General features: G+C 45.4%; 1 protein-coding gene across 3 annotated transcripts in view; it reads right to left on the bottom strand.

The window, feature by feature from the left end:
• Positions 1 to 10,725, bottom strand: part of MCUB (mitochondrial calcium uniporter dominant negative beta subunit) — a 149,226-nt gene extending 138,501 nt beyond the window's left edge. Inside the window, exon 1 of one of the 3 annotated variants that reach the window (XM_030190805.1) lies at positions 10,382 to 10,725. In XM_030190805.1, the coding sequence (XP_030046665.1) occupies positions 10,382 to 10,444 (63 nt within the window). In that variant the 5' untranslated portion in view covers positions 10,445 to 10,725. Of the gene's footprint in view, positions 1 to 10,000; positions 10,106 to 10,381 lie in introns of those variants that run through there. The other 2 variants (XM_030190806.1, XM_030190809.1) reach the window with 2 other exon arrangements.
• Positions 10,726 to 23,931: the final 13,206 nt, after the last annotated feature.

Here is a 23,931-nt window from a genome sequence, read left to right as displayed (position 1 = left end):
ACCGCCCGGGCCACGCAGTAGTTCCGAATTGGTGCACGTAGGCTCCTACACAGCTTAGTAAAAGGGCCCCCCTAGAGAATTGTGGTATGCCCTCCCGCGGGAGGTGGTGATAAAAATGGTAATGGAATTCAAACATGTGTGGGATAAGGAGAAATTACACCTTGCCTGCTAATTTGCTTTCCTTTAGTCCCTCCTGACCGGCCCAAGATTGGACTGACGGGTTGTACACGCCTTCCAGCAGGTGGAGACTGAGAAACTTTTGACTCTAGAAAGCCAGTATTTGACTAAGAGCAAGAAAGAAGAGAAAGACCAACCTTCTGTGCTCCCTGGAATCTAAGCAGCCACAAAGAACTCATAAAACGTGTTTGAAGGATGGCAAAGCCGTAATACAATGCTCACACGCAACACCAAAAGGAGATGAGGTATGGCATAACACTTTGAGTGATTTATTGTATTTTATCTTGTAAACAACTGTAAACTAGCAAAGCAACTCCGTCGTAGGACTCTTATAGAACTGTGCTCCGGAACTATGTACAAGTAACCACTGTTCAAATAATACGGGAGGGACCTGGGCCGGTCCGAAGGGACTAAAGGAAAGAAAATTAGCAGATAAGGTCTAATTTCTCCTTCCTTAGTGTTTCTGGACCGGCCCAGGATTAGACTGATGGGAAGTAACAAAGCAGTAGTCTTAAGGAAAGGACCCCAGTAAACCTGCTGTGAGTACTCGAGTGGCAAAGATCACCTCCTGATGATACTGGACATCCAGTCTATAGTGCTTAGAAAAGGAATGCAGAGAAGCCCACGTTGCTGCCTTACAGATGTCTGTAGGTGGGACCAAGAACCGCTCCGCCCATGAAGCTGCTTGTCCCCTTGTGGAGTGAGCCTTAACCCCCCTCAGGGACTGATCTGCCGGCCAGAATGTAGGCTCCTTGAGCCACCGAGAAATAGAGGCATATTTTCAAAGCACTTAGCCTTCCAAAGTTCCATAGGTTTCTACGGAACTTTGGAAGGCTAAGTGCTTTGAAAATATGCATCATAGTGGGCTTACACACGGCGAAGCCCTTCCGCGAACCAGTCAGGAGTACAAACAGATGGTCCAAGCGCCGAAAGTCGGCAGTCACTCTTGGATAGTGCTTAAGAACCCTTTTAACGTCCAACTTACGCAACTTCCTCTGACTCTCCGTGCCCAAGGAAGACCTAAGGACAGGTAGAAAGACCGATTGAGATAGATGAAACCATGAAACTATCTTAGGCAATAAAGAAGGTACTGGGCGCAAAACCACGTGCTCTTTAGAAAACTCCAAAATCAGAGGCCTACAGGAAAAGGCTTGGAGTTCCGACTCTCCTAGGTGAAGCAATGGCCACCAAAAATATGGTCTTGAGAGTTAAGTCCTTAAGTGAAAAAGAAGACAACAGCCTTGAGACAGAAGATCCCTGTGAACAGGGAGACAAAGAGGAGCCGCAGACCGAAGACGCTGGAGGTCTGCGTACCACAGACGGCAAGGCCAATCCAGCACCACTAGGACTACTGGACCCCCGTGAGCCTTGATCCTTTGTAAAAGACGACCCAAGAGGGGCCAGAGAGGAAATGCGTACAGAAGACAGGGAGGCCACTGTTGTAAGAGGGCATCTATTCCCGCCGCTGCTGAGTCTGACGACTGAAAAAGTGGGGCACCTTTGCGATGAGATCGGAGGCAAAAAGATCCAGAACCGGAACTCCCCACTGTTCCACTATCAATTGAAACGCCCGAGTGCTAAGAGACCATTCTCCTGAATCGAGCGTGTGACGACTGAGAAAAATCTGCCTGAACATTTTCGACTCCTGCCACATGGGAAGCCGAGATGGCGTTAAGGTGAAGCTCCACCTATGCCATGAGGCTCGCTGCCTCCCTCTGCAAGAGTCAACTCCTCATTCCTCCCTAGCGGTTGATATAAGCTACTACCGTGGCGTCTGATAGGACTCGCATCGCCTGGCTTTTCAACAAGGAATGAAACTCCTCCAGAGCCAGCCGAATTGCCCTGGTCTCTAACAAATTGATGGACTGGGACACTTCCAGAGGAGACCACTGACCCTGAGCAAGCCTCCCTAAACAAACAATGGGCTCCCCAGCCTCGGAGACTGGCATCTGTCGTTAACACTATCCACTGGGGAGACTCCAGCAGCATCCCCCTGGTGAGATTGTCCACCCACGGCGACCAGAAGAGGCTGCTGCGCTCCAGAGAATGCAGAGGCAACCTTACCTGAAGGGAATCTATCTGAGGAGACTATCTGGATAGAAGAAAAGACTGAAGAGGCCGAGTGTGAGCCCTGGCCCAAGGGACCACCTCTATCATTGCTGCCATGAAGCCCAGAACCTGAAGATAATTCCGAGCACATAGGATGCATCTGTGAAGTAACCCCTGAACTTGAGACCAGAGCTTGAGCACTCTGCCCTGGGGAAGATAAACACGACCCCACGCAATGAAGGTAACAATCCCTTTTTTTTTTCATGTAAAGAAAGAGAGACTAATGGGCTCACCTCCTACCTGCTAGAGACTGAGAAAACACCGAGGCTAGGGTCACATGGCCAGGGCTCTTATCAGCTCTCTAGAGTCAGAGGTTTCTCAGTCTCCACATGCTGGAAGGTGTGCACAAACTGTCACTCCAATCCTGGGCCGGTCCGGAGGGACGCTAAGGAAACACAAAAGAATCCTATTTAGAAGGAATGGTTCCGCGGAATCTTAAGGGAGATTGGATGGCGACACCGGTAATTGGGGAACAAAATGGGAGCTGGGCAGACTTCTACAGTCTATGCCCTGATTGTGACTGAATAGACAGGGATGGGCTGGAGTGTAAATTTTAAGGAGCTTCAACATTAGCTCCAGAACTTAGTACAAGAACAGTGCTGGGTAGACTTCTACGGTCTGTGCCCTGAGAAAGGCAAGCACAAATCAAGCTCAGGTATACATATAAAGTATCACATACCATGTAAATGAGTTTATCTTGTTGGGCAGACTGGATGGACCATACAGGTCTTTATCTGCCGTCATTTACTATGTTACTATGTAACCTGGGACACTCTCGGGGCAGATAACAGCCTCTGCTCCCTTGAACAATGCATTACTGGTATGAGATGGATTGCTTTTACGGAGTGTTGTTTATCAGTTCAGTGCAAACTTGGGGCGCAGGAATTGCTGGGTAAGTCCTGAACCATCCCCCACATTTCCTCATCATAGACAGAAAAGGAGGAAAACAGTCAAATAGCAGGAGCTTAACCCATACATACTTTCACCTAAGCAGCCATCTTGGATCCCATTTTTTTCCTACTGAAATGGGCATTTATACAACCACCCACCTTACTTTTGGTTATCGCCATTTCACCTGTATTTGTACCCATTGTAGGGAGCGCAGATCCTGAGAGCAGGGTTTGGAAAAACATGCACAGTTCCGAATTTCCAAAGTATGCACATTAGTTTACACAAAAACTACTAACACAAAAAGATACAGATGTCTGCAGGTATGTTTTCCTTAGGCGATTTTCAAAGTGGAAGCACACACATTCTTTACATTATTATTTGCTTATATTCCATATATACTTGCTCAGTTTAATGCCAATTACAAAAAAACAAAACTGGAAATAGCCCAGAAAATTACAAAAGGAACTCATTACATAGAATTCTTAGGCATTATGACTTAAATGCTGATGAAAAAGCCACATTTTCAATCGTTTCCTAAATGCCAGATAAACATTCAAAACATCTAAGATCCTTTGGAAGTCCATTCCAGGCATTTCTCAACAAATAAGTAAAAGACAATTTAAAAATACTGAACGCCTCTAGATGGAGGAAAATGCAATATCATAAGATGTCTTAATTTGGAAAAACACATTATGGTAGTGCCAAACCCCTCAGAGAAAAACTGCAATGGCTCCCAATCAAAGAACGCATTGCATTGTATTACGGCATTGCAACACCATGGTTCATAAAATTATATACGGCGAAGCCCCGGGATACATGACAGACCTCATAGACCTACGAACCAGAAACACAGCAAGATCAGCAGGAACTTACCTCAATCTCCACTACCCAAGTACTAAAGGACTCAAATACAAATCAACTTATGTATCCAGATTTTCTTACTTAAGCGCACAACTATGGAACGCTCTGCCAAAGATAATAAAAACAACGAACGACCACCTAAGTTTCCAGAAAGAACTAAAAACAAACCTGTTCAAAAAGGCATACCCCACCGACCCAACATAAAAACCTAAGTTCCTGCGACACTGCAAAACCAAAGACTGTAATGGACATACCTTAACCCTCATCCCCCCTCCCTACAGTGGCGTAGCCACAGGTGGGCCTAGGTGGGCCAGGGCCCACCCACTTAGGGCTCAGGCCCACCCAACAGTAGCACACGTTTAGTGGTAGCTGGTGGGAATTCCAAGCTCCGCCAACTGAAGACTTCCCCTTGATGGTAATAAAAACGCTACTCTCCATGATACTGGCACCTGCACATGCTCAGTTTTCAGTGCATGCCTGCTTCAGACTACCAAGGTGGAAAGAAGCGTTTTCCTGCCAGCTGAGATATTTTTTTTTTGGTGGTAGTGGGGGGGGGGGGGGGGAAGAACACTTGTTGCCCACCCACTTCTTGCCTAGGCCCACCCAAAATCTGTTGTCTGGCTACGCCCCTGCCTCCCTAACTTCCCCAATGTATCTACTAAACACGAACCTTCTTTTACCACAACATCTGTATTTGTTCATACCGCAACTGGCAAACGCCGTTGCAGTACCATGCAAGCCACATTGAGCCTGCAAATCGGTGGGAAAATGTGGGATACAAATAAATACATTTTTAAACACCATTAAACATAGGACCCTGTTTACTAAGCAGAGCTACAGGTGCATTAGTATCTTTAATGCACGTCAACCATGTACGTGCCTACAATATCCTTAGAGGCACCTACACAGTTAGCACGCATGCATTAATTGTAGGCACGTTAAAAATGCCAATGCGCCTCAGTAAACAGGGCCCGTAATCCTGGCCAGCACAGGCAGCCAATGCACTTATCGAAAGAGGAGTTGCTTTATCAAATTTCCCGGCTGAGTAGACTAGTCTAACTGCCGTATTTTGGAATGTCAACAGTTGCTTTAGAAGAGAGGCACTATAATCCATATACAGGGGGTCCTCTACAAAAGTATGCTAGCGTTTTTAGCATGCGCTAAACACTACAGATGCCCATATGTTCTTATGGGTGTCTAGCGTTTAACACCTGCTCATTTTTAGCGCGCCTTAAAAAGATCCCACAATGAGTTGCAATAGTCCAACTGACTGAGAATTAAAGCTGGAGTTATAAGTTTAAATTGGGAACATTCAAAGCAATTGTGAACTTGTCGGAGCCGCCTCAGATATAAAATAAAATTTTTAGCAAGTTGAGCTATATGTTTATCAAATATTAGAATGCTATCCAAAGCTATATCCAAAGCCTTCATTTCAGAAACTAGTGCAAAAGTCGTTTTATTAATGACCAAAATTTGAAACCAAGCAGCCTGAAACGGAGAAAGAAATACATTTTTCTCAATATTCAGTTTCAGTTAACACAATGTTCACCTACTATCCTTATACCAAAAGCAGGACCAACAATGGGGGGCAGTAAAGTAATATAAAGACAGATAAAATACTTCGTACTGTGTTTTTCCAATTCTCTCCCAAGTGAAAATAAGATCACATGTTTATCCACTCCGACCCTAGTTGAGATAATATTTAACCATTTCTCTGACCTCATGTGCACCTTTGTTTAAATTAGTCACCTTATTTTCAAACTACTCTTACTATCTTATCTATATGTTCCATCTTTGCTTATACCCTACACTGTCAATTAAAATGTTCTATTACATATTGTGTTGAAATGGTAAGTAATATACTATGCCATACTTTGTACTGTTATTTTTTTTTTTTTTGTTACATTTGTACCCCGCGCTTTCCCACTCATGGCAGGCTCAATGCGGCAGGCGATGGAGGGTTAAGTGACTTGCCCAGAGTTACAAGGAGCTGCCTGTGCCGGGAATCGAACTCAGTTCCTCAGGACCAAAGTCCACCACCCTAACCACTAGGCCACTAGCTGTAATTGTCTATTGCTCATGTTTGATTTATTCTTACTGTACACCACCTTGAGTGAATTCCTTCAAAAGGCAGTAAATAAAATCCTAATAAATAAATAGAACAAAATAGGCAATAGAGGAGATCCCTTGAGGGACGCCACAACCATTTGACCATGATACAGAAAATGAGTTGTTCATCTTTACTATATAATCATGCCATGGTCAAAAAAAAAAAAAACAGCTTTAAATCACTTTAAAGAAGTACCAGTAATATCAACCTCCTCAAGCAAATACAATAAAACCTGATGATCTACCACATCAAATGCTGCTGTCAACAATTAGTAAGACCTGGCAACCTTTACTCAACCAAGTTTTAACCTCTGCTATCAGAACCGTTTCCGTGCCGTAGCCCTTTCTGAAATCCAATTGTGAGAAATATAGTACATGATGGGATTCTAAATAACTGACAAATTGGGAAGTAATCATTGCTTCCATAATTTTGACAAGTACATAAGTATTGCCACACTGGGACAGACCAAAGGTCCATCAAGCCGCATCCTGTTTCCAACAGTGGCCAATCCAGGTCACAAATACCTGGCAAGATCCCAAAAAAGCTCAATACATTTTATGCTGCTTATCCCAGAAATAAGCAGTGGATTTTCCCCAAGTCAATTTAATAATGGTCTATGGACTTTCCCTTTAGGAAGCTGTCCAGACCCTTTTTAAACCCTGCTAAGCTAACCACCTTTACCACATTCTCTGGCAACGAATTGAGATAGTAACACAGGTATAACGACCACAAACACTTTTCTTATGGGACAAACTCATTGAGTTTTAAACATTTTGCACAGAATGCCTCAGGAGTTCTTAAACCATCTATTTCCATACAAGAGAAAATGGTCTACATGATTATGAGACAGCAAGCATGTAATTGTCTGTTTTTAGATAATAATCAAATCCTTTGATGAAGATAGCATGTTACTACAAACACTGGCCTAACCTTCCTAAAGAAAATGTGATAACTGAAAACTGTAAGATAAGACCCTGCTACAAGCATCCAGTCAGATATGCTGAAATAAATGGAAAATGCCTAATGAAGAAAGGATCAGATCACTGGGTCATTTCCTACAAAGAGTAGGGAAGTAGCCTAGTGGTTACAGCAGTAAGCCAGGAACCAGGGAAGCCATGGTTCAAATCCCACACTTTGTGATCCCGGACAAGTCACTTCAACATCTACTGCCTCAAGTAAAAAAAAAACAAAAACAAACTTAGGGGCCAATGGAATAAGCGACATTATCTTTTTAGCACAGTGGTTGGTTGGTTGATTTATCTATCAAATTTATATCCTGCCTATCCAATACATCTAAGTGGGTTACAACTTACACTCATAAAACATACAACCTCCATAGAATAAAAGGAAAAAAAAAAAAAAAAACAAAGTTCAGGATAAAATTTAACTGATCAGCAAAATGCCTCAGGAAACAAAAAAGTCTGTTTTTAAAAAAAATTGGTAGTGAGGTAATTTGACGCATTTCTACAGGAAGTGTGTACCACATTACTGGTCTCACAACAAAATAACACATACAGGCCCAATCAAGATAAACTTGACGAACAGAAGGAACATTCAAAAGGCAATGGTCTTGTGATCTCAAGTCCCTTGAAGGTCGATAAACTTTCAGGCTTTGAGCAATGGTTGATTTTCCCATGTTAACCTTACTCCTAATGCAAGAAGAGTCTTGCATTAGGAGTAAGGTTAACATGCTAAGAGTCTTAGCATGGAAAATGTACAGAAAAACAATCACACGGAGTAGTAGAGCAACCTGCTGGATCAGTAATGGCACCTGATCTAAAATAAATAAATACATAACGTGCTACATTTTGATTATATATATATATATATTCCTCCTTAGTGCAGAATCTTTACTTCAGCTCAGGGCTCCTATGCAGGAACAACAGGGTCACCTGAAGTGAAGTCCAGCTGTTCACCTGAGAACCTGTGGCTCATGGGCCTGGTTGCCACCCCACTTCAGAGATTATTTAGTCCAGGCTACTCCTGGGTCCTGGCAGGTAGGGAGACAAAAAAAAAAAAACCTGATACAGCAAACTATGACAATGTGTGATTTTTTTTTTGTCTGCACAACATTTTTAACACCACTGTAATTTGCATGCCCTTAGTTTACTACATTGGGGTAAAAGATTTTTTTCAGCACGTTAGGATACCGCACTGGTTTTCTGTGTAGCGTTCTAATACATTACATCAGCCCCTCAGAATGCATCTCTCTGTGGCTGAAAAATACTTATTGGATCTGAAATGTAACTCACCATGAGCTAAATCCAAATTTCAGTATAGGCCTTACATATCTCATCCTTGGTACAAAAGGCATATGTGCTAAGGAGACCTTTTACCAAGCTGCAGTAAAAATTGGCCTTAGTGTGCCTCTTATGCAGATCCTTCCAGCGTGCTAAGGCCATTTTTAAAACTGCTGGAAAATGGCCAAATTAGTGTAGTTAATTTAAAACAAATCGGAGAAAAGTTTTCTTCACCCAATGCGTAATTAAACTCTGGAATTCGTTGCCAGACGTGGTGAAGGCGGTTAGCTTAGCAGAGTTTAAAAAGGGGTTAGACGGTTTCCTAAAGGACAAGTCCATAAACCACTACTAAATGCACTTGGGAAAAATCCACAATTCCAGGAATAACATGTATAGAATGTTTGTACGTTTGGGAAGCTTGCCAGGTGCCCTTGGCCTGGATTGGTCGCTGTCGTGGACAGGATGCTGGGCTCGATGGACCCTTGGTCTTTTCCCAGTGTGGCATTATGTACAATTTAAAAGAAATAAATAGTTGCCATTAGTGTGTGCCTGTTTAAAAACGATACCATGGGAGCATTTACCAACACCTATTTTACAGGTAATAAGGGCTCCTGTTGTAATCCTGTGCTAGTCAGCACACAGTAATGTGAATGCACAAACTGATTAGTGCTAAAATACCCACTCTCCGCCCCCAGACATGCGCCCTCTGCACAAAGATTGAAAATATTTTTTTTGCACATGCCACTTAGGGGGTCTTTTACTAAAGCTTAGCTCGAGTCATCTACAACAGAGCGCATTTTATTCCTATGGGTCCTGCTGCAGATAACTTCGAGCTAAACTTTAGTAAAAGACCCCCTTAGGAACTTACCATAGGATGCCTAGAGGGCATACCACTGTAAGCCCTTTTTAAAGCTGCAGCAAGCACACACTAGCGCTTACTACAGCTCAGTAAATAGGACCCCTAAGAGACCTGACTCCAAAATGTGTAGACAAATACAATATTATTCAAAGAAGATTTTTTAAAAATATTATAGAAAAAAAAGTTAAAATAAGCAAGCTCTGTAAAAACGTGACAACTGTACATTCCATTTTTATTAGTCATCGGTTTAGGTGCCCTTATAGTGCCAGATTTCAGGTCTTGACCATGGCCCTTTTTGAAGTTTTTGACTTCCATTCGGGGTTGCCCTGATATAACAAAATTACACAATTTCGGTAACACACATTAAAAAAAAAAACACGGCCACGCTCGGTAGCTAAGCTCTTACAATACAGTCAGCAGCACTATACCACTTCCACTTGTGCAGTGTGTTCTGGAGAAGTGATGGACAGAAAGGTCTTTACACTCCAACCTCTCCTGGTGCACAGAGAACGCTGAGACCCGACCTTTCAAACTACAGCATTAAATGTAATCCGTCTAAGCCGGGAGCAAGACGCCATGAAGTGAACAAAAACAGACCAGTGATGAAGAGCGGCAGACTCTTGACCCCTCCGGCATCTCTAATGGTGAATCATGAAACTGTTCTTAAGAAATGATTTTAATGGAAAAGGGCCAATCCCCAATACAGAGGTTCGCAGTGGACTAAAGAGTCCTGACATGCAATCTATTACTCACTCCTTGATGCAGCTAATTCAGCAGCTCAGAAGCCAAGAGGGTGGAAGCAAGCAGCAGCCTTCTCCTTCCCCTGCTCGCCTTAACCACGTCACATACCCCGAACCCCGATCCCAGCTGAAAGGACAGAGGGGCGATGCAAGACATTAGCCATGGACTTTGTACAACCCTAGTTGGCATGCTGTAGCTTCCGGACTTCAGCATCTCTTTAAATCACAAAAGTTCCTCTCGACTCCATATTCGCTTGGATCTACAGCGAAACATAACCCCGAGCATAAAAAAAGCATCGCAGTGCACCCACAAGTCGATCTTTTCTGGCAAGCTGCAATTTACAAACTTTGTGCCGACTCAGCGTCCTCCCCGACCCGGCAGTCTGGCACTCACCTGGGATACTCTCCGGCCTGCAGCCAGCAGGAGGCTGGATCCCATCCCTGTTACGACCTGCATCGCGCCTGGCCCCGGCCATACAGCGCTCCCAGCCGTTCACAGCGCGCCCCGCATCGCACCCAAGCCTCGCAGCTCCGGGATCCGGGACTCTGCCGCCTCGCTTCCCTCTCCTGCAATACCAGAAGCTGCCACCGGGGGCGATTCAGAGGCGAAGGCCAAGAGACAGGAGTTGCTCGCTTCCCACGCTTGGGAGGGGTGAGAAGAGTAATGCGAGAAGACATCCGCTTTCCACCCGTAGTGCTACCCTAAGGAGGCTGGATTAAGGCCTCCTTGCGCTACCCCCTCCCTTTCTCTACTTCCGATTTGTTATCCCTTCCCCTCGCTTCTTCCCGCGGGAGCCGCCCAGACCCCGCCCCAAGTGAGCGGACGGGCTGGGAAATCACAAGACACTCTTAGCTAGAACTGATTATGTGGCTCTCTGACAGGTGCATGAGAACGCTAAAACTGCAGACACTGGTTAATTAAGGTCCTTTTGTACCCTTTTAGCATACTGTTATTTGCTCTACTTTGTCATTTTCCCGTTTATTTTTAACTGCTTTGCAACACACGAAAACATTGTTACCCTACAGTTCTTTGAATCCTGACGACACGAATGTGCTGCCGCCTTTCATGCCTACTATCCCTTGTGAGCTCCTAGGCATGATTAGCAACAGAGCTAAGTCGGTGTCAAATGTAGTACCACCAGAGCGACCCCATAGCTTCATTTCCTTTCATTCTGAGACAGTGAGTGTGTGGGAGACAGGCAGCCAATTATGCTTGCAGAACGAATTTGTGCATTATTTTATTGCTTCACTAAACCCTTCTGTGCCAAGATGGATCAAGTCTACAAAGGTGGGTAGTAAACATAATATCTGCAGAAAAATTGGATGCTAAGAATGGGAGAGATTTACAGGTATGGTGTCCGACTGTGACCAGTAGCTTCTATACTTCACCACTACCACACACACGACTGTGAATATTTTGATAAATTGTGGACAGTTGCTTTGTAGGTTTCGTGTATTCTGCCCTGCCATCCTTTGTCCTGGCTCTACTACTAATCATTTCTATAGCGCTACTCAGCTCTTTGACTCCTTTTGATGAGTTCACAACGAGTAGGGGTAGTGGCTGCTAAACAGTAGAAATTCAACAAAGCATAAGATAAGCATGGACAGAAGTGAAATGTTAAGTAGTAGTAGTAAGTGTAAGTTCAAATTCCAGGACCCCCCCCCCCCCCCCAAGACCATCTTTCAGATAACACCTATTCTATGACTCATTGCAGGGTAAGGAGGGGTGGGAAGGTGTTTTCTGTAGAGCTGCTGATTTCAGAGTGTTCTGGGGGATCTGTCCATTTCCTTCAATATTTAGAGCTGGCAGGAGGATTCCTAACACCTTTAAGGGCAGGAATGTCCCATTCAACAGTCTAAACACAGAGGGACTTGAGTGTTGGTGTAAGAATACATCATTCAGGGCACTGGGACACTCAGAACAAAGGCCCATGTGTTATTTATGAGCAGTGTCCCTGCTCATAACCTCTTTCCCATAGCCTTTTGTGTCTTTTTGCTTCCAGTCCTGTCTTCATGACCCCTGCCCAGGTCCTCTCCCTTTTACCCATCCTATGGCACATTTCAAGGCCTCCCCTCAACTAAGTCTGCTAACTGTAGTCCCAGCAACAGCCACAATAGAGGAAAGATCAGCATGGCACCTTTGAGCTTCTGTATGCTCCCAGACATGGATGCAGGCTTTTAATGATTAATTGTTGATATCACAATTTCTATGACTAGTGGAAGTTGCCCTCAGAAGTGATGGGGAAATTGGCTTAAGGTGTATAATCCCATTCCCTCAAAAAGCAGACAGTGCATTCATCCTTTACCTGCTTACAGAACAAATCTTTTGTCATAAAAGAATCAGGGCAGGTGTTAAGGGGTTGCAACCAGGGCAATTGCCCTGGGTTCCCATGCCATAAGGGGCTGAAGGAGGCACAAACTCACACAGGGCTTAGGGGCCCTTTCCTAGGCCCAAGCATGTCTAACACTGACTGTGAACAGCTTGCATATCTTTAATCTTAAACTAATATCTTCAGAAGCATCTGAGACAGCCTATAACAATTCAACCACCAACCCATGAGCTCCTTAAGAAACCCTCCTCCATTTCTTCATAGTAACGTGTACCCTTTCACTCTGTGGCAGACATACAAAATAACAAAATCTTTTTGAAGTGAATGTCTCCCTTATGGGGCAGTTTCATATATGAATGCAAAGTTGCAGAGCACACAAGTACCCCCAAGACTGTGCACCAGTTTAGAAAAGGAAGGTACAAACATACTTTCCCTTTGAAAATAGGCCCATGAAATGGTACCTGCAAACATTTCATCTTTTATTTATTTATTATTTGTACCCTGTGCTTTCTCACTCATGGCAGTCTCAATGTGGCTTAGGTACTTATTTGTACCTGGGGCAATGGAGGGTTAAGTGACTTGCTCAGAGTCACAAGGAGCTGCCTGTGCCTGAAGTGGGAATTGAACTCAGTTCCTCAGGACTAGAGTCCACCACTAGGCCACTCCTCCCTCTGCATCTTCCTTTTCTATGCTGACTTCCCAGACCTAACCCTGCCCCAGGAACATTATGTGCAACATGCAAAAATGGAAAACGTATTATGGTACAATGTGCATCCTTTCATCCATCTGGGGGGGGGGGGGGGGGGCAGTTTTCAAAAGACATCCTTTGTTATGGAAATTGGTATTTATTAGGGATGGGCAAACAGAACATTTTTGTTTCATGCCATTTTCCATGTTGTTTCTGGAATTGTTTATTTCCATTGGTTTTGTTTGGCCATTTTGTCACCACAGGAGCAAAGTTATACAGTGCTTGCGCTTTTCCCCATAATATGCACTATTTGCGACTGCACAGTGGTTTGTGCATTTATTAATTTGTTATTTGGATTTGCTCACACCTTTTTCAATAGTAGCTCAAGGTGAGTTACATTCAGGTACACTGGATATTTGTATTGGCATACGATCTGGAAAAGAGGATGCCCTTTTTTCCAAATAGGTTGCACTCTTTCAAGAGAGTGCAGTGCACACTTTTATCGACAACCCCCACCCCCACCCCCACCACCACCACCACCACAACAGACCCACACACATTTTCATGTTTTTTTCCTGCTTGTTTTCAGGTTTTAACAACAGCCCATCTCTAGTATTACTTGACACAATAGCTTTTGGAAACTTCCCCAAGGTACAGTTTGGAAGGGGATACCAAGAGAAAAGTGGACACAACCAAAATGAATCAGCACAGCTTTGCATATATCTATAAAACTACATCTAGAGAGATTGTGCTCTTAAATGTTGATCGCTCCTGTCAAAGAAAATACTCTTTCATCGAAAGGGTGGTGGAGGTTGTGGAGACAAGGACTGTGTCAGAATTTAAGAAATCATGGGACGGGCATGTGGGATCCCTTAGGAAAGGAAGAGTTAATGGTTATTAAGGATGGGCAGACTGGATGGGCCATTTGGCCCTTATCTGCTTTCATGTTTTTATGTCTGCAAAAGGAGGAATTTTACTGAGAGCAGCTGTGTTTGTTCCCAAAAAGGGGGGAAGCTACAACTGAAAACCATGGGTTTAGGAATGTCAGTCATCAGTCCTGAGCTAAAGAGTTCCATGGGGACAGAAACTTCACCCATCCCTGATGGAATCTAACCCCTCCCAGCCCATCTCCACCGGAATCTCCTCCATCCCCAACTGACCCTGCAAGAAGTCTCTATCCCCGCCCATCCGATGTACTAAAATATCCTAACTTAACAGTAGCCCATGTTGATAACTTCCCCTCAGCCGATGATCAATGGTAAATAAGGGTGCTAGATGCCACTAGCACCCATGATCATTGGGCAAACTTCGCTGGTGAGAGGCAATAGTGCAGAGCTCATTTAAGGTAGATTTCAACAGCACTGATCGTAGGAGCAGAATAGCACTTTAACCCTACGCAAGCTCACAGCTAGCGTTAAGGTTAATGCTCTGCTCCCGCCCCCACCCCTTCAGAGTCAGGCAGCCTGAGCTGCCACTATGTCCTGTGAATCCATTGAACCCCCACCATCGCTCAGCCCTGGTGGCCTAGTGGTCCCCCCCAAGCCCCCCCCCCCCAAACAGCAACATGGGGGCTGGAGGTCCAGTGGATCTCCAATCCCCCCAACACAAGAGCCTGAGGGGCTGAAGATCCAGTGGATCTCCAATCCCTCTAACCTCCCCCCCCCCCCAAACAACCCCCCAAAAATCCCTGGTGGCCCATGGCCTGCCAACAGAACCCCCACCTGCCCTGGTGGTCTAGCGGCCAACCTGCCTTCCCTTACCTCCGTGGTGGAGGAGGGAGTAATACACTCCCTCCTTTTCAATGCTGCCTTCAAAATGGTGGCACCCTGCCCAGTGCATCTTGAGATGCACTGGACAGGGCTTCACTTATATATGATAGGGGATACCTTTATATGGTATGAAGACCGCCCAGTGCATCCCAGGATGCAGTGGGCAGGGCTGGGTACCACCATTTTTTCAGGCGGCGCTGATAGAAGAGGAGGTAGGGGGTGGGGAAGGGCTGCTAGACCACCAGGTGGGGGATGGTTGGGGGGCTGGAGACCCACTGGATCTCCAGCCCCCCTGAGCCTGTGTCCTGGGGGGGGGGGGGGTCAGGGGGCCCGGAGGTCCGCCGGACCTCCGGGCCCCCTGTTGCTGGGGCAGTCGGGTCAGGTTCCTTACTGGGCCACCAGGGACATTGAATGGATGCTGGGGGGGGGGGGGTTAGGGGGGCTGGAGACCCACTGGATCTCCAGCCCCCCCCCCGAACTTGTGTGGTGGGGGGGGGGGTCAGGGGGACCTCCAGCCCCTGTTTCGCTTGGCTTGGGCAGGGGTAGTTGGGATCTGGTGGCCACATGGACGTCCAGCCCCTGTGTTTGACAGGTCTGGGCTTTTGACAGCTCAGACCTGTCAAACAAGTGTGGGAGGATTGTCAAGTGTGGGAGGATTGTGCCTGAGCGCATGCTCTGTCACAATCCTCCCACACTTCCACCCTATGATCAGAGAGAATTGCGTGCTTAAATTTGGTAAAGCCCCGTGCAGTTCCAGCGCTATTTTTAGAGCGCTGTTTGGAACAGCGCAGGGCTTTTGATCATCTGCCCATGAGGGACCCACTCCACAATAGGCAGGCCCCCTGCAACCAACCACAGGTCAATTTTAGCAGGCAGTGGGAAAGGTGCCAGTGGGGTAATTATCCATGGCTCTGCCCCTACAGTAGCCATATCCTTGTCAGCCGTGCAATATATAAAAAGGCAGTATTCCAAACATTACATCAGTCGCTAGAATACCAGCACATCTCTTGTTGAGAAAACTGAACAAACAGGATTTTCTACACCAAAACTGGATTTTCTACACCAAAACAAGATAGCAGCAGAATACCTGACCTCAGTCACATATACAAAGAACACAGATCTTATATGACCTCAAAACACCAATATACACTGGATGTAAAATCACAAGGAGTCCACTGGCTACTAAGACCTGGCAAGGAGTACAGTTGGGATCAAATTAATGCTATAAAAGCAAACCTACATGAAGAATCCAGGTCATTCAGGGACAGACTGAGCCAGTCCTGGTTTTATCCTCATTGCATACAGTGGGATTAAAACCAGGACTGGTTGAGATTGCCCCTGATGATCTGGAGCTGACTGGAAGTTCATAAACTTTTCATATTCAAATTATAGGAGCAGTTACAGTTGAGAACAAGCAAATGCCTAGTCCAAACATGACTGACAAAACCTTCCAGAAGCAGAACATGTGTCTAAGTCTATCAAGCAGATACTGGTGCCACCTTAAAAAACAAACAACCCCGTACCATTTTAAGGAAGTGTAGTCATATGTGTATAGTGCCATACAACCCAGAATAGCTCTACTTGGAAGGTGGCTGCCTCTGAATCTGAGGGTCACAGGTCCAAAGCTGGCTTGTGTATGAATGGAGAGAAAAAAAAAGGCTGGAAGATTTTGAGTGAGAAATGTAATGGGATTGATGACACATTTTTTGTAAGGCAGGAAATAAATGTGCTGTACCTGCGGAAATAAAAGCCATGGATACAGTGAAACAGCAGAGAACTGCTTTCATACTTCACCCCACAAATACCCCACCTCCACAAATTGTCCCCAACCATTCCCCACCTACCCCTACCTACCTCAACCACCAACACTATCCCCATCCTCCATAGCCTCTGTCACCCTCTAGCTACCTCACCCTCCTAAAACAACGCCCCCAAAATACATCCCCCACCCCCACCGTCATCCAAAACTACCCTGTGCCCCACACAACCCTAAAAACAAAGGGGGCAACCTGCAAAGAGTCAAACCCTTGCTGTCTTTCTGGGCACACTGGATGGTCCATACTGGTCTTAATGTGCCATGATTTTCTATGATCCAATAAAATAACTTGTTTATTCTGGTGACCAGAGGGCTGGAGGAGAGGGCAGAATACTAGCTGTCCTCATCCTTGACCAAGCCCAGCTAGCACAGACAGTTGATTTCAGTTCTGTGTCTCTACTTGTTCTTAAGTTTCCTCACTGCCATCACATTAATATTCTCTTATTTCTTTAAAAATTCTCTTTCCTTCATTTGTGTTTGTCTCCATAGCCTATCTCTCTCTCCTTACCTACCATCTCTCACTTCCTTCTAGTTTCATCCCCTCTTGCCACTTCCTTCCCCCTCCTTCCCCTTCTTTTGCTCCCTTTTCTCACCTTCATGTCTCTTCACCGTGACTCCCCCTTTCTTTCACAACTTTTCTCTTAACTCCCTCCTTTCCCAGTTGCACTTAGCTCCTCTCGTGGTCCCTCTACCTGTTCCTCCTCTCTCCCAGATCACACCTCCCTTTGCCAGCTCCCTTCTCCCATCACAGCTTGTCAGCTCTCAGTTTCTCTCATCTTCACAGCCTTCCTCTCTCACTCCCAGAAGTCCATTCCCAGCCCCTGTCCTCATCACCCATGCTCTCTTTCCCCTTACAGCTTCTTTCTGCTTTATCCGACCTTTCACAATAGCATCCTATCTCCCAGACAGCATCCCTTTCAATTCCCTTTACCACTTCCTAGACCCTTCTGTTCCTCTCTTACAACCAAGGAGATTGGAAAAGAACAGAAGATGGCATCAGCCTATCTGGCCCCTTATGAGGGCTGAAGCTAGTAAGTGGAGCTTGCCAACACATTGAGCCACCCAAAACAATAGGAAATGCTTATGGGGGTCTTTTACTAAGCGTCAGTGGGCTTATTGCTCGCTAATTCAGAAATACCGCCGGGCTACCACAGCAGCCCAGCAGTAGTTCCCCCCCCCCCCCCCCCCCCCCCCCCCCCCCCAGTGTGCACCATTTCCAGCACTACAAAAATATATATTTTTATTTTTGTAGCACCGGTGTTTACCTGGTGATAATTGCCAGTGCCATGCATTGAGGCAGTGGCGTAGCTACGTGGGGCCTGAGGGGGCCTGGGCCCCTGTAGATTTCTGTGGGGACCCCCTCCCGGCAAACCCGCCCCCGCCTACCTTCTGTTTTGCTGGCGGGGGACCCCACTCCCCGCCAGCCGACTTCTTCTCCCGTAAAACGCAGCAGCCGGCACTGGCAGAGAAAAGTCTTCATCCTCGCATGCTGACGTCCTGCACGTTGTACGTGCAGGATGTCAGACTCAGAGAACAGGACGTCAGCATGCGAGGATGAAGACTTTTCTCTGCCAGTGCCGGCTGCTGCATTTTACGGGAGAAGAAGTCGGCTGGCGGGGAGTGGGGTCCCCCGCCAGCAAAACAGAAGGTAGGCGGGGGCGGGTTTGCCGGGAGGGGGTCCCCACAGAAATCTACAGGGGCCCAGGCCCCCTCAGGCCCCACGTAGCTACGCCACTGCCTCAAGTCCCCCGCCAGCAAAACGGAAGGTAGGCGGCGGCGGGGGCGGGTTCGCGGCAGGAGGGGGGTCAGCAGAGACGGGGGGGGGGGGGCGACGATGGCGGCAGGGGGGGCTAAAATGTGCCCCCTCCCCTCGAGCTGTGGACCCCCCTCCCACGCAAGTCTGGCTACGCCCCTGCATTGAGGTGGCGGTAAGGGCTCCCCCCCCCCCGAATTGGCCATGCAGCAAGTGGTTCACTTTCCGCAGTCATTTCTTAGAAAAAGAAATGACAGCCTTTTACCGCTGTGATGAAAGGGGGCCTCAGCACGTCAAAAACATGCTGACACCTACGCAGGCCCTCTTTTACCACAGCTTAGAAAAAGGGGCCCTATATGAATTAACGGACTGTTTATGCGTTGTCCATCTGTAAAAAGTCTAAAGCTGTTTCAGTTGCATAGACAGTGCCTTAAAAGGTGGAGGATAAAGGATTTGTTTTTTAAACTTTGACAGATTATATATTTATTTGAAAGCTTCCCATATGTAGATATATGTCATGAAATAAAATTGAAAAGCACTAAAACAGCATAAAAAAAATCATTGTACCTCGTACAAACAGCAGTAATAAACTATATTTTTGTGCTCATTTTTCTACACTGTTCTATAGAATACAGTAATACATGGGCAATTTCATTGAGAATATCCTGTTTCTTGATAGGTTCATCTTAACTGTTGTTGTAATCTGCCTTAGGAAGCCTGGTGTTATAAAGATGGAATAAATTGAAATGAAATGGAAGTAACATTGAACTCTCCTTCCATTGGGGCACATGGAATTACATCTTCACTTCATCCCTTTTGTAGAAATTGACATTTTAGATACACAAATGGATTATTCAGTTTTGAGCATGTTTCAAGGACAAATGGCTTTATAACTCAAAATAATGAAAATTTATATTTTGTTTCATGCAGATGTCTCATTTGTTTAAACATAACTAAATATAAGAAAACTAATGCAGTCCATTGGTTTTCTTATATTTTGTTCTCGTGATGACTTATGTACTGTGCCAAAACTGAAAACTCTTATCTCTTCTATCTGGTCGATAAGGAGCTCATTGTGAACACTATCCACCCTAAAAAAGTTCTTTTGTAGCTGTACATGAGGAATTGTGATATTTAATAAACAGGTGTGTGTTTTTGTTTCATGCATCCAAAGGTTATATAATCTTTTCAAGAAAGCCAGTTAATCATGTAATTTAGTGGCATGGTATGGTTGCATTTTCAATATGGTAATATTAGAGCCCAGCTAAGGAACAGGTTATTTTCAATTAGTCTTCACTGGACCAAACATGCTTTCCGTGTGCCATTACCATCCAGTTGGCTAAGCAGTGCCTTAAAAGGTGGAGGATAAAGGATTTTCTCTTTTTAATATTTATATCCCACATCATCCCAAGCAACCTTTGGATGCATGACTAGGAACAAAAACATATACTTATTTATTCAACATCACAATTCCTCATGCACAGCCACAAAACATTTTAGGATGGATAGTGTTCACAATGAGGTCCTTTTATTATCGAGCAGATGGAAGAGATAAGAGTTTTCAGTTTTGGCACAGTATAAAAGCCATCACAAGAACAAAATATAAGAAAACCAATGGACTGCATTAGGGGCTTATAGCCCATTTAGTTATGTTTAAACAAAAAGAGATCTGCATGGAACTAAATATTTATTTTTATTTTGCCTCATGTGGAGGGGCATAATCGAAAGGGGCGCCCAAGGTTTCCTGAGGACATCCTCGCAGGACACCCCGGCGAAGGGGCGGGGAAACCCGTATTATCGAAACAAGATGGGTGTCCATCTTTCATTTCAATAATACAATCGTGGATGCCCAAATCACAAAATTTAGGTCGACCTTAGAGATGGTCGTCCCTGATTTTTGCCGATAATGGAAACCGAGGACACCCATCTCAGAAACGACCAAATCCAAGCCATTTGGCCGTGGGAGCAGCCAGTATTCGTAGTGCACTGGTCCTCCTGACATGCCAGGTGCCTGTTTCGCATTTGCAGCTTTGTCAAGGGAATGCTTAATGTGTACAGTCTGGCGGGAGATCTATGCGAATGGAGAGAGACTGTACACGTTGAGCATTCCCTTGACAAAGCTGCAAATGCGAAACAGGCACCTGTCGGGACTACAGCCATACCTGAGATCGCAAACAGATAAGTGACACTAAGTCGTCTCCACGTCGCCAGCATTAAGTAATGATAACATTATTGAAATATCATCTGAATGTATGAGAGATATAAAGACGTGCAAGATATTGCGGGGACTGTAGCTATACTAAGTTGCCTCCGGCATTAGAGAAAAAAGACAATACAAGTGCAGTCATATCATCTGAATGTAAGAAAGATGTGAAGACGTGCAAGATATTGTGAATAATCAGGATCACAACCTGTATAAAAATTTACTAAAAAAAAAGAATTAAAAGAATAATAGCAAAAAAAGAACACTAGACACTTTTGCACGTTACATGGTATCACGGAAGGTTGGGGGCTGTCGATGATTATAAATTGTCATGCTACACAGGCTCACCTGATTGGTGGTAAAAAAAACAAGTTGCCTGAGTGACCATACGAGACTTCCCCAATACTAATTAACAATTATTGGCACTGTAAGTTTTATGCTCTACCATTAGTTGGTTTTGTATATATTAAAGTTATATTGGTAGATTATTGCCACACTTATTTTGACAGTTATCCTAGAAGTAAGCAGTGGATTTTCCCCAAGTCCATTTTAATAATGGTCTATGGACTTTTTCTTTAGGAAGCCATCCAAACCTTTATAAACCCTGCTAAGCTCACCGTTTTTACTACATTCTCTGGCAACAAAAGTCAGTAAATACAGCACACACACACATAGTACTTCAATACTGTCTTCAACTTTACATCAGGCTGTACAGATTTATATGTTTTTCATAGTAACATAGTAAATGACGGCAGATAAAGACCTGAATGGTCCATCCAGTCTGCCCAACAAGATAAACTCATTTTACATGGTATGCAATACTTTATATGTATACCCGAGTTTGATTTGTCCTTGCCATTATCAGGCTTATTTTCGAAAGAGGACGCCCATCTTTCGACACAAATCAGAAGATGGGCGTCCTTCTCACAGGGTTGCCCAAATCGGCATAATCGAAAGGTGATTTTGGGCGTCCCCAACTGCTTTCCATCGCAGGGACAACCAAAGTTCCTGGGGGCGTGTCGGAGGCGTAGCAAAGGTGGGAATTGGGCGTGCCTAACACATGGGTGTCCTTGACCTATAATGGAAAAAAAAGGGTGTCCCTGACGAGCATTTGGATGATTTTACCTGGTCGTTTTTCTTACGACCAAGGCACAAAAAGGTGACCGAACTGACCAGATGACCACCGAAGAGAATCGGCGTTGACCTCCCCTTACTCCCCCAGTGGTCACTAACCCCCTCCCACCCTCAAAAAATATCTTTAAAACTATTTTGTGCCAGCCTCAGATGTCATACTCAGGTCTATGACAGCAGTATGCAAGTCCCTGGAGCAGTTTAAGTGGGTGCAATGCACTTCAGGCAGGTGGACCCAGGCCTATCACCCCCCTACCTGTTACGTTTGTGGAGGAAACAGCAAGCCCTCCAAAACCCACCACAAACCCACTGTACCCACATCTAGGTGCCACCCTTCACTCGTAAGGGCTATGGTAGTGGTGTACAGTTGGCGGTAGTGGGTTTTGGGGGGCTCAGCACAAAAGGTAAGGGAGCTATATTCCTGGGAGCATTTTATGAAGTCCACTGCCGTGCCCCCTAGGGTGCCCGGTTGGTGTCCTGGCATGTCAGGGGGTCCAGTGCACTACAAATGCTGGCTCCTCCCACGACCAAATGGCTTGCATTTGGTAGTTTCTGAGATTGACGTCCTTGGGTTCAATTATTACCAAAAATTGGAAATGACCAAGTCTAGGGACGATGAAATCTAGGGACAACCAAATTTCAGGATTTGGACGTCCCTGACCGTATTATCGAAACGAAAGATGGACGTCCATCTTGTTTCAAAAATACGGGTTTCCCTGCTCCTGGATCAGGACGTTTTGCGAAGACGTCCTCATCAAAAATTGGATGTCTCTTTCGAAAATGCCCCTCCACGTGGTCTGACAGGTGACAGTGGCCCATCAAGAGCTTCACATCTGCTCTGTGGCTCAGCTGCTGTTACCTTTTCACTCTCTGCCCCTTGTTGTGGGTGGTGACTTTAACATGGTATTGGATCCAGCTCTCAATAAGTCTTATAACCCTCGATTGGGTATTGTCAGTTGTTGCACTATGTTCTCTCTCTTAATGCCGGATTCTTGGGCCATGTTCTTTTGAATGCTTTCCTTGAGGGGGCTGTCAGTTTAAAACCTACACAGAGCTCTTTGGTCACGTCAGCTGGGATGGGACTTGTCAGGCCTTTGGGACAGATAGGTGGCAGAGCCTGGGAAGGTTTTAGATATTTGGTATCCTCAAGTAACCATTGGTGTGATTCCTTTCTTAGTATCTGGGGCCTGGCTTCAGGAGTGCCATTTTAGAGTGATTCACTGAGCTTATTTCTACCAGGCACAGCTATTAAATGCAGGCAGAGCACATACACCTCTCTGAATTAAATGTGGCGGGACTTTGGGGCACTTGTTTTGGGACTGTCCTACGATTCAACAATTTTGGTCCTCTGTAGTATACTACATGGTCTCTGGTCTAGGTAGGGTTGCTCTTGGTATGGCGGAACAATTACTCCCGGATATACCAGGAGCTTATCGGGTGGGGGCCGTGGGTCAGGTTTTACTGTTTCGGAATGGATATCTTGTTGCTCGTAAATGTATTCTTCAATCCTGGACTTCAGTAGAAGCACCTTCGGTGTGGTATTGGTGAATTCAAGTGCATCAATTAGCCACGTGGAACACAATAATGGCCAGAGGCTCTGTGAAGTGGAAGAAATCTTTTCTACTGATGTGAATTGCCTATCTACACTCACTGAGTCTAGGGGATGGAGTTTACTTTTGCGTTATTTATAAATTTAGGAATAGCACGATTGTATAGGGGTCATTTTTTTTTTTTTTGTTGGGGGGGGGGGGGGGGGGTTCTGCCAAGATGGAGATTTGAGCATGTGGGTAGATTGGGGGAATGGGCTCAGGAGGGGGCAGGGTTTGTTTCATGTTGAGTTTGCTCAGGGGTCTGAGGCTGCAAGAACACGGGCCCACAGATCCGTCTGCTTTGTTTACATAGTAACATAGTAGATGACGGCAGAAAAAGACCTGCATGGTCCATTCAGTCTGCCCAACAAGATGAACTCCTGTGTATACCTCACCTTGATTTGTAACTGTCTTTTTCAGGGCACAGACCGTATAAGTCTGCCCAGCACTATTCCCCTCCTCCCAACCACCAGTCCCGCCTCCCACCACCGGATCTGGCACAGACCGTATAAGTCTGCCCACCACTATCTTCGCCTCCCAACCACCAATCCCTCTTCCCCCCACCGGCTCCACCACCCAATTTCGGCTAAGCTTCTGAGGATCCATTCCTTCTGCACAGGATTCCTTTATGTATATCCCACGCATGTTTGAATTCCGTTACCGTT

The sequence above is a fragment of the Microcaecilia unicolor genome, chromosome 2 (assembly GCF_901765095.1).
Source record: "Microcaecilia unicolor chromosome 2, aMicUni1.1, whole genome shotgun sequence".
Taxonomy (NCBI): Eukaryota; Metazoa; Chordata; class Amphibia; order Gymnophiona; family Siphonopidae; genus Microcaecilia; species Microcaecilia unicolor.
The sequence above is the reverse complement of the archived record's forward strand: the minus strand, read 5'-3'. Positions and strand labels throughout refer to the sequence as shown.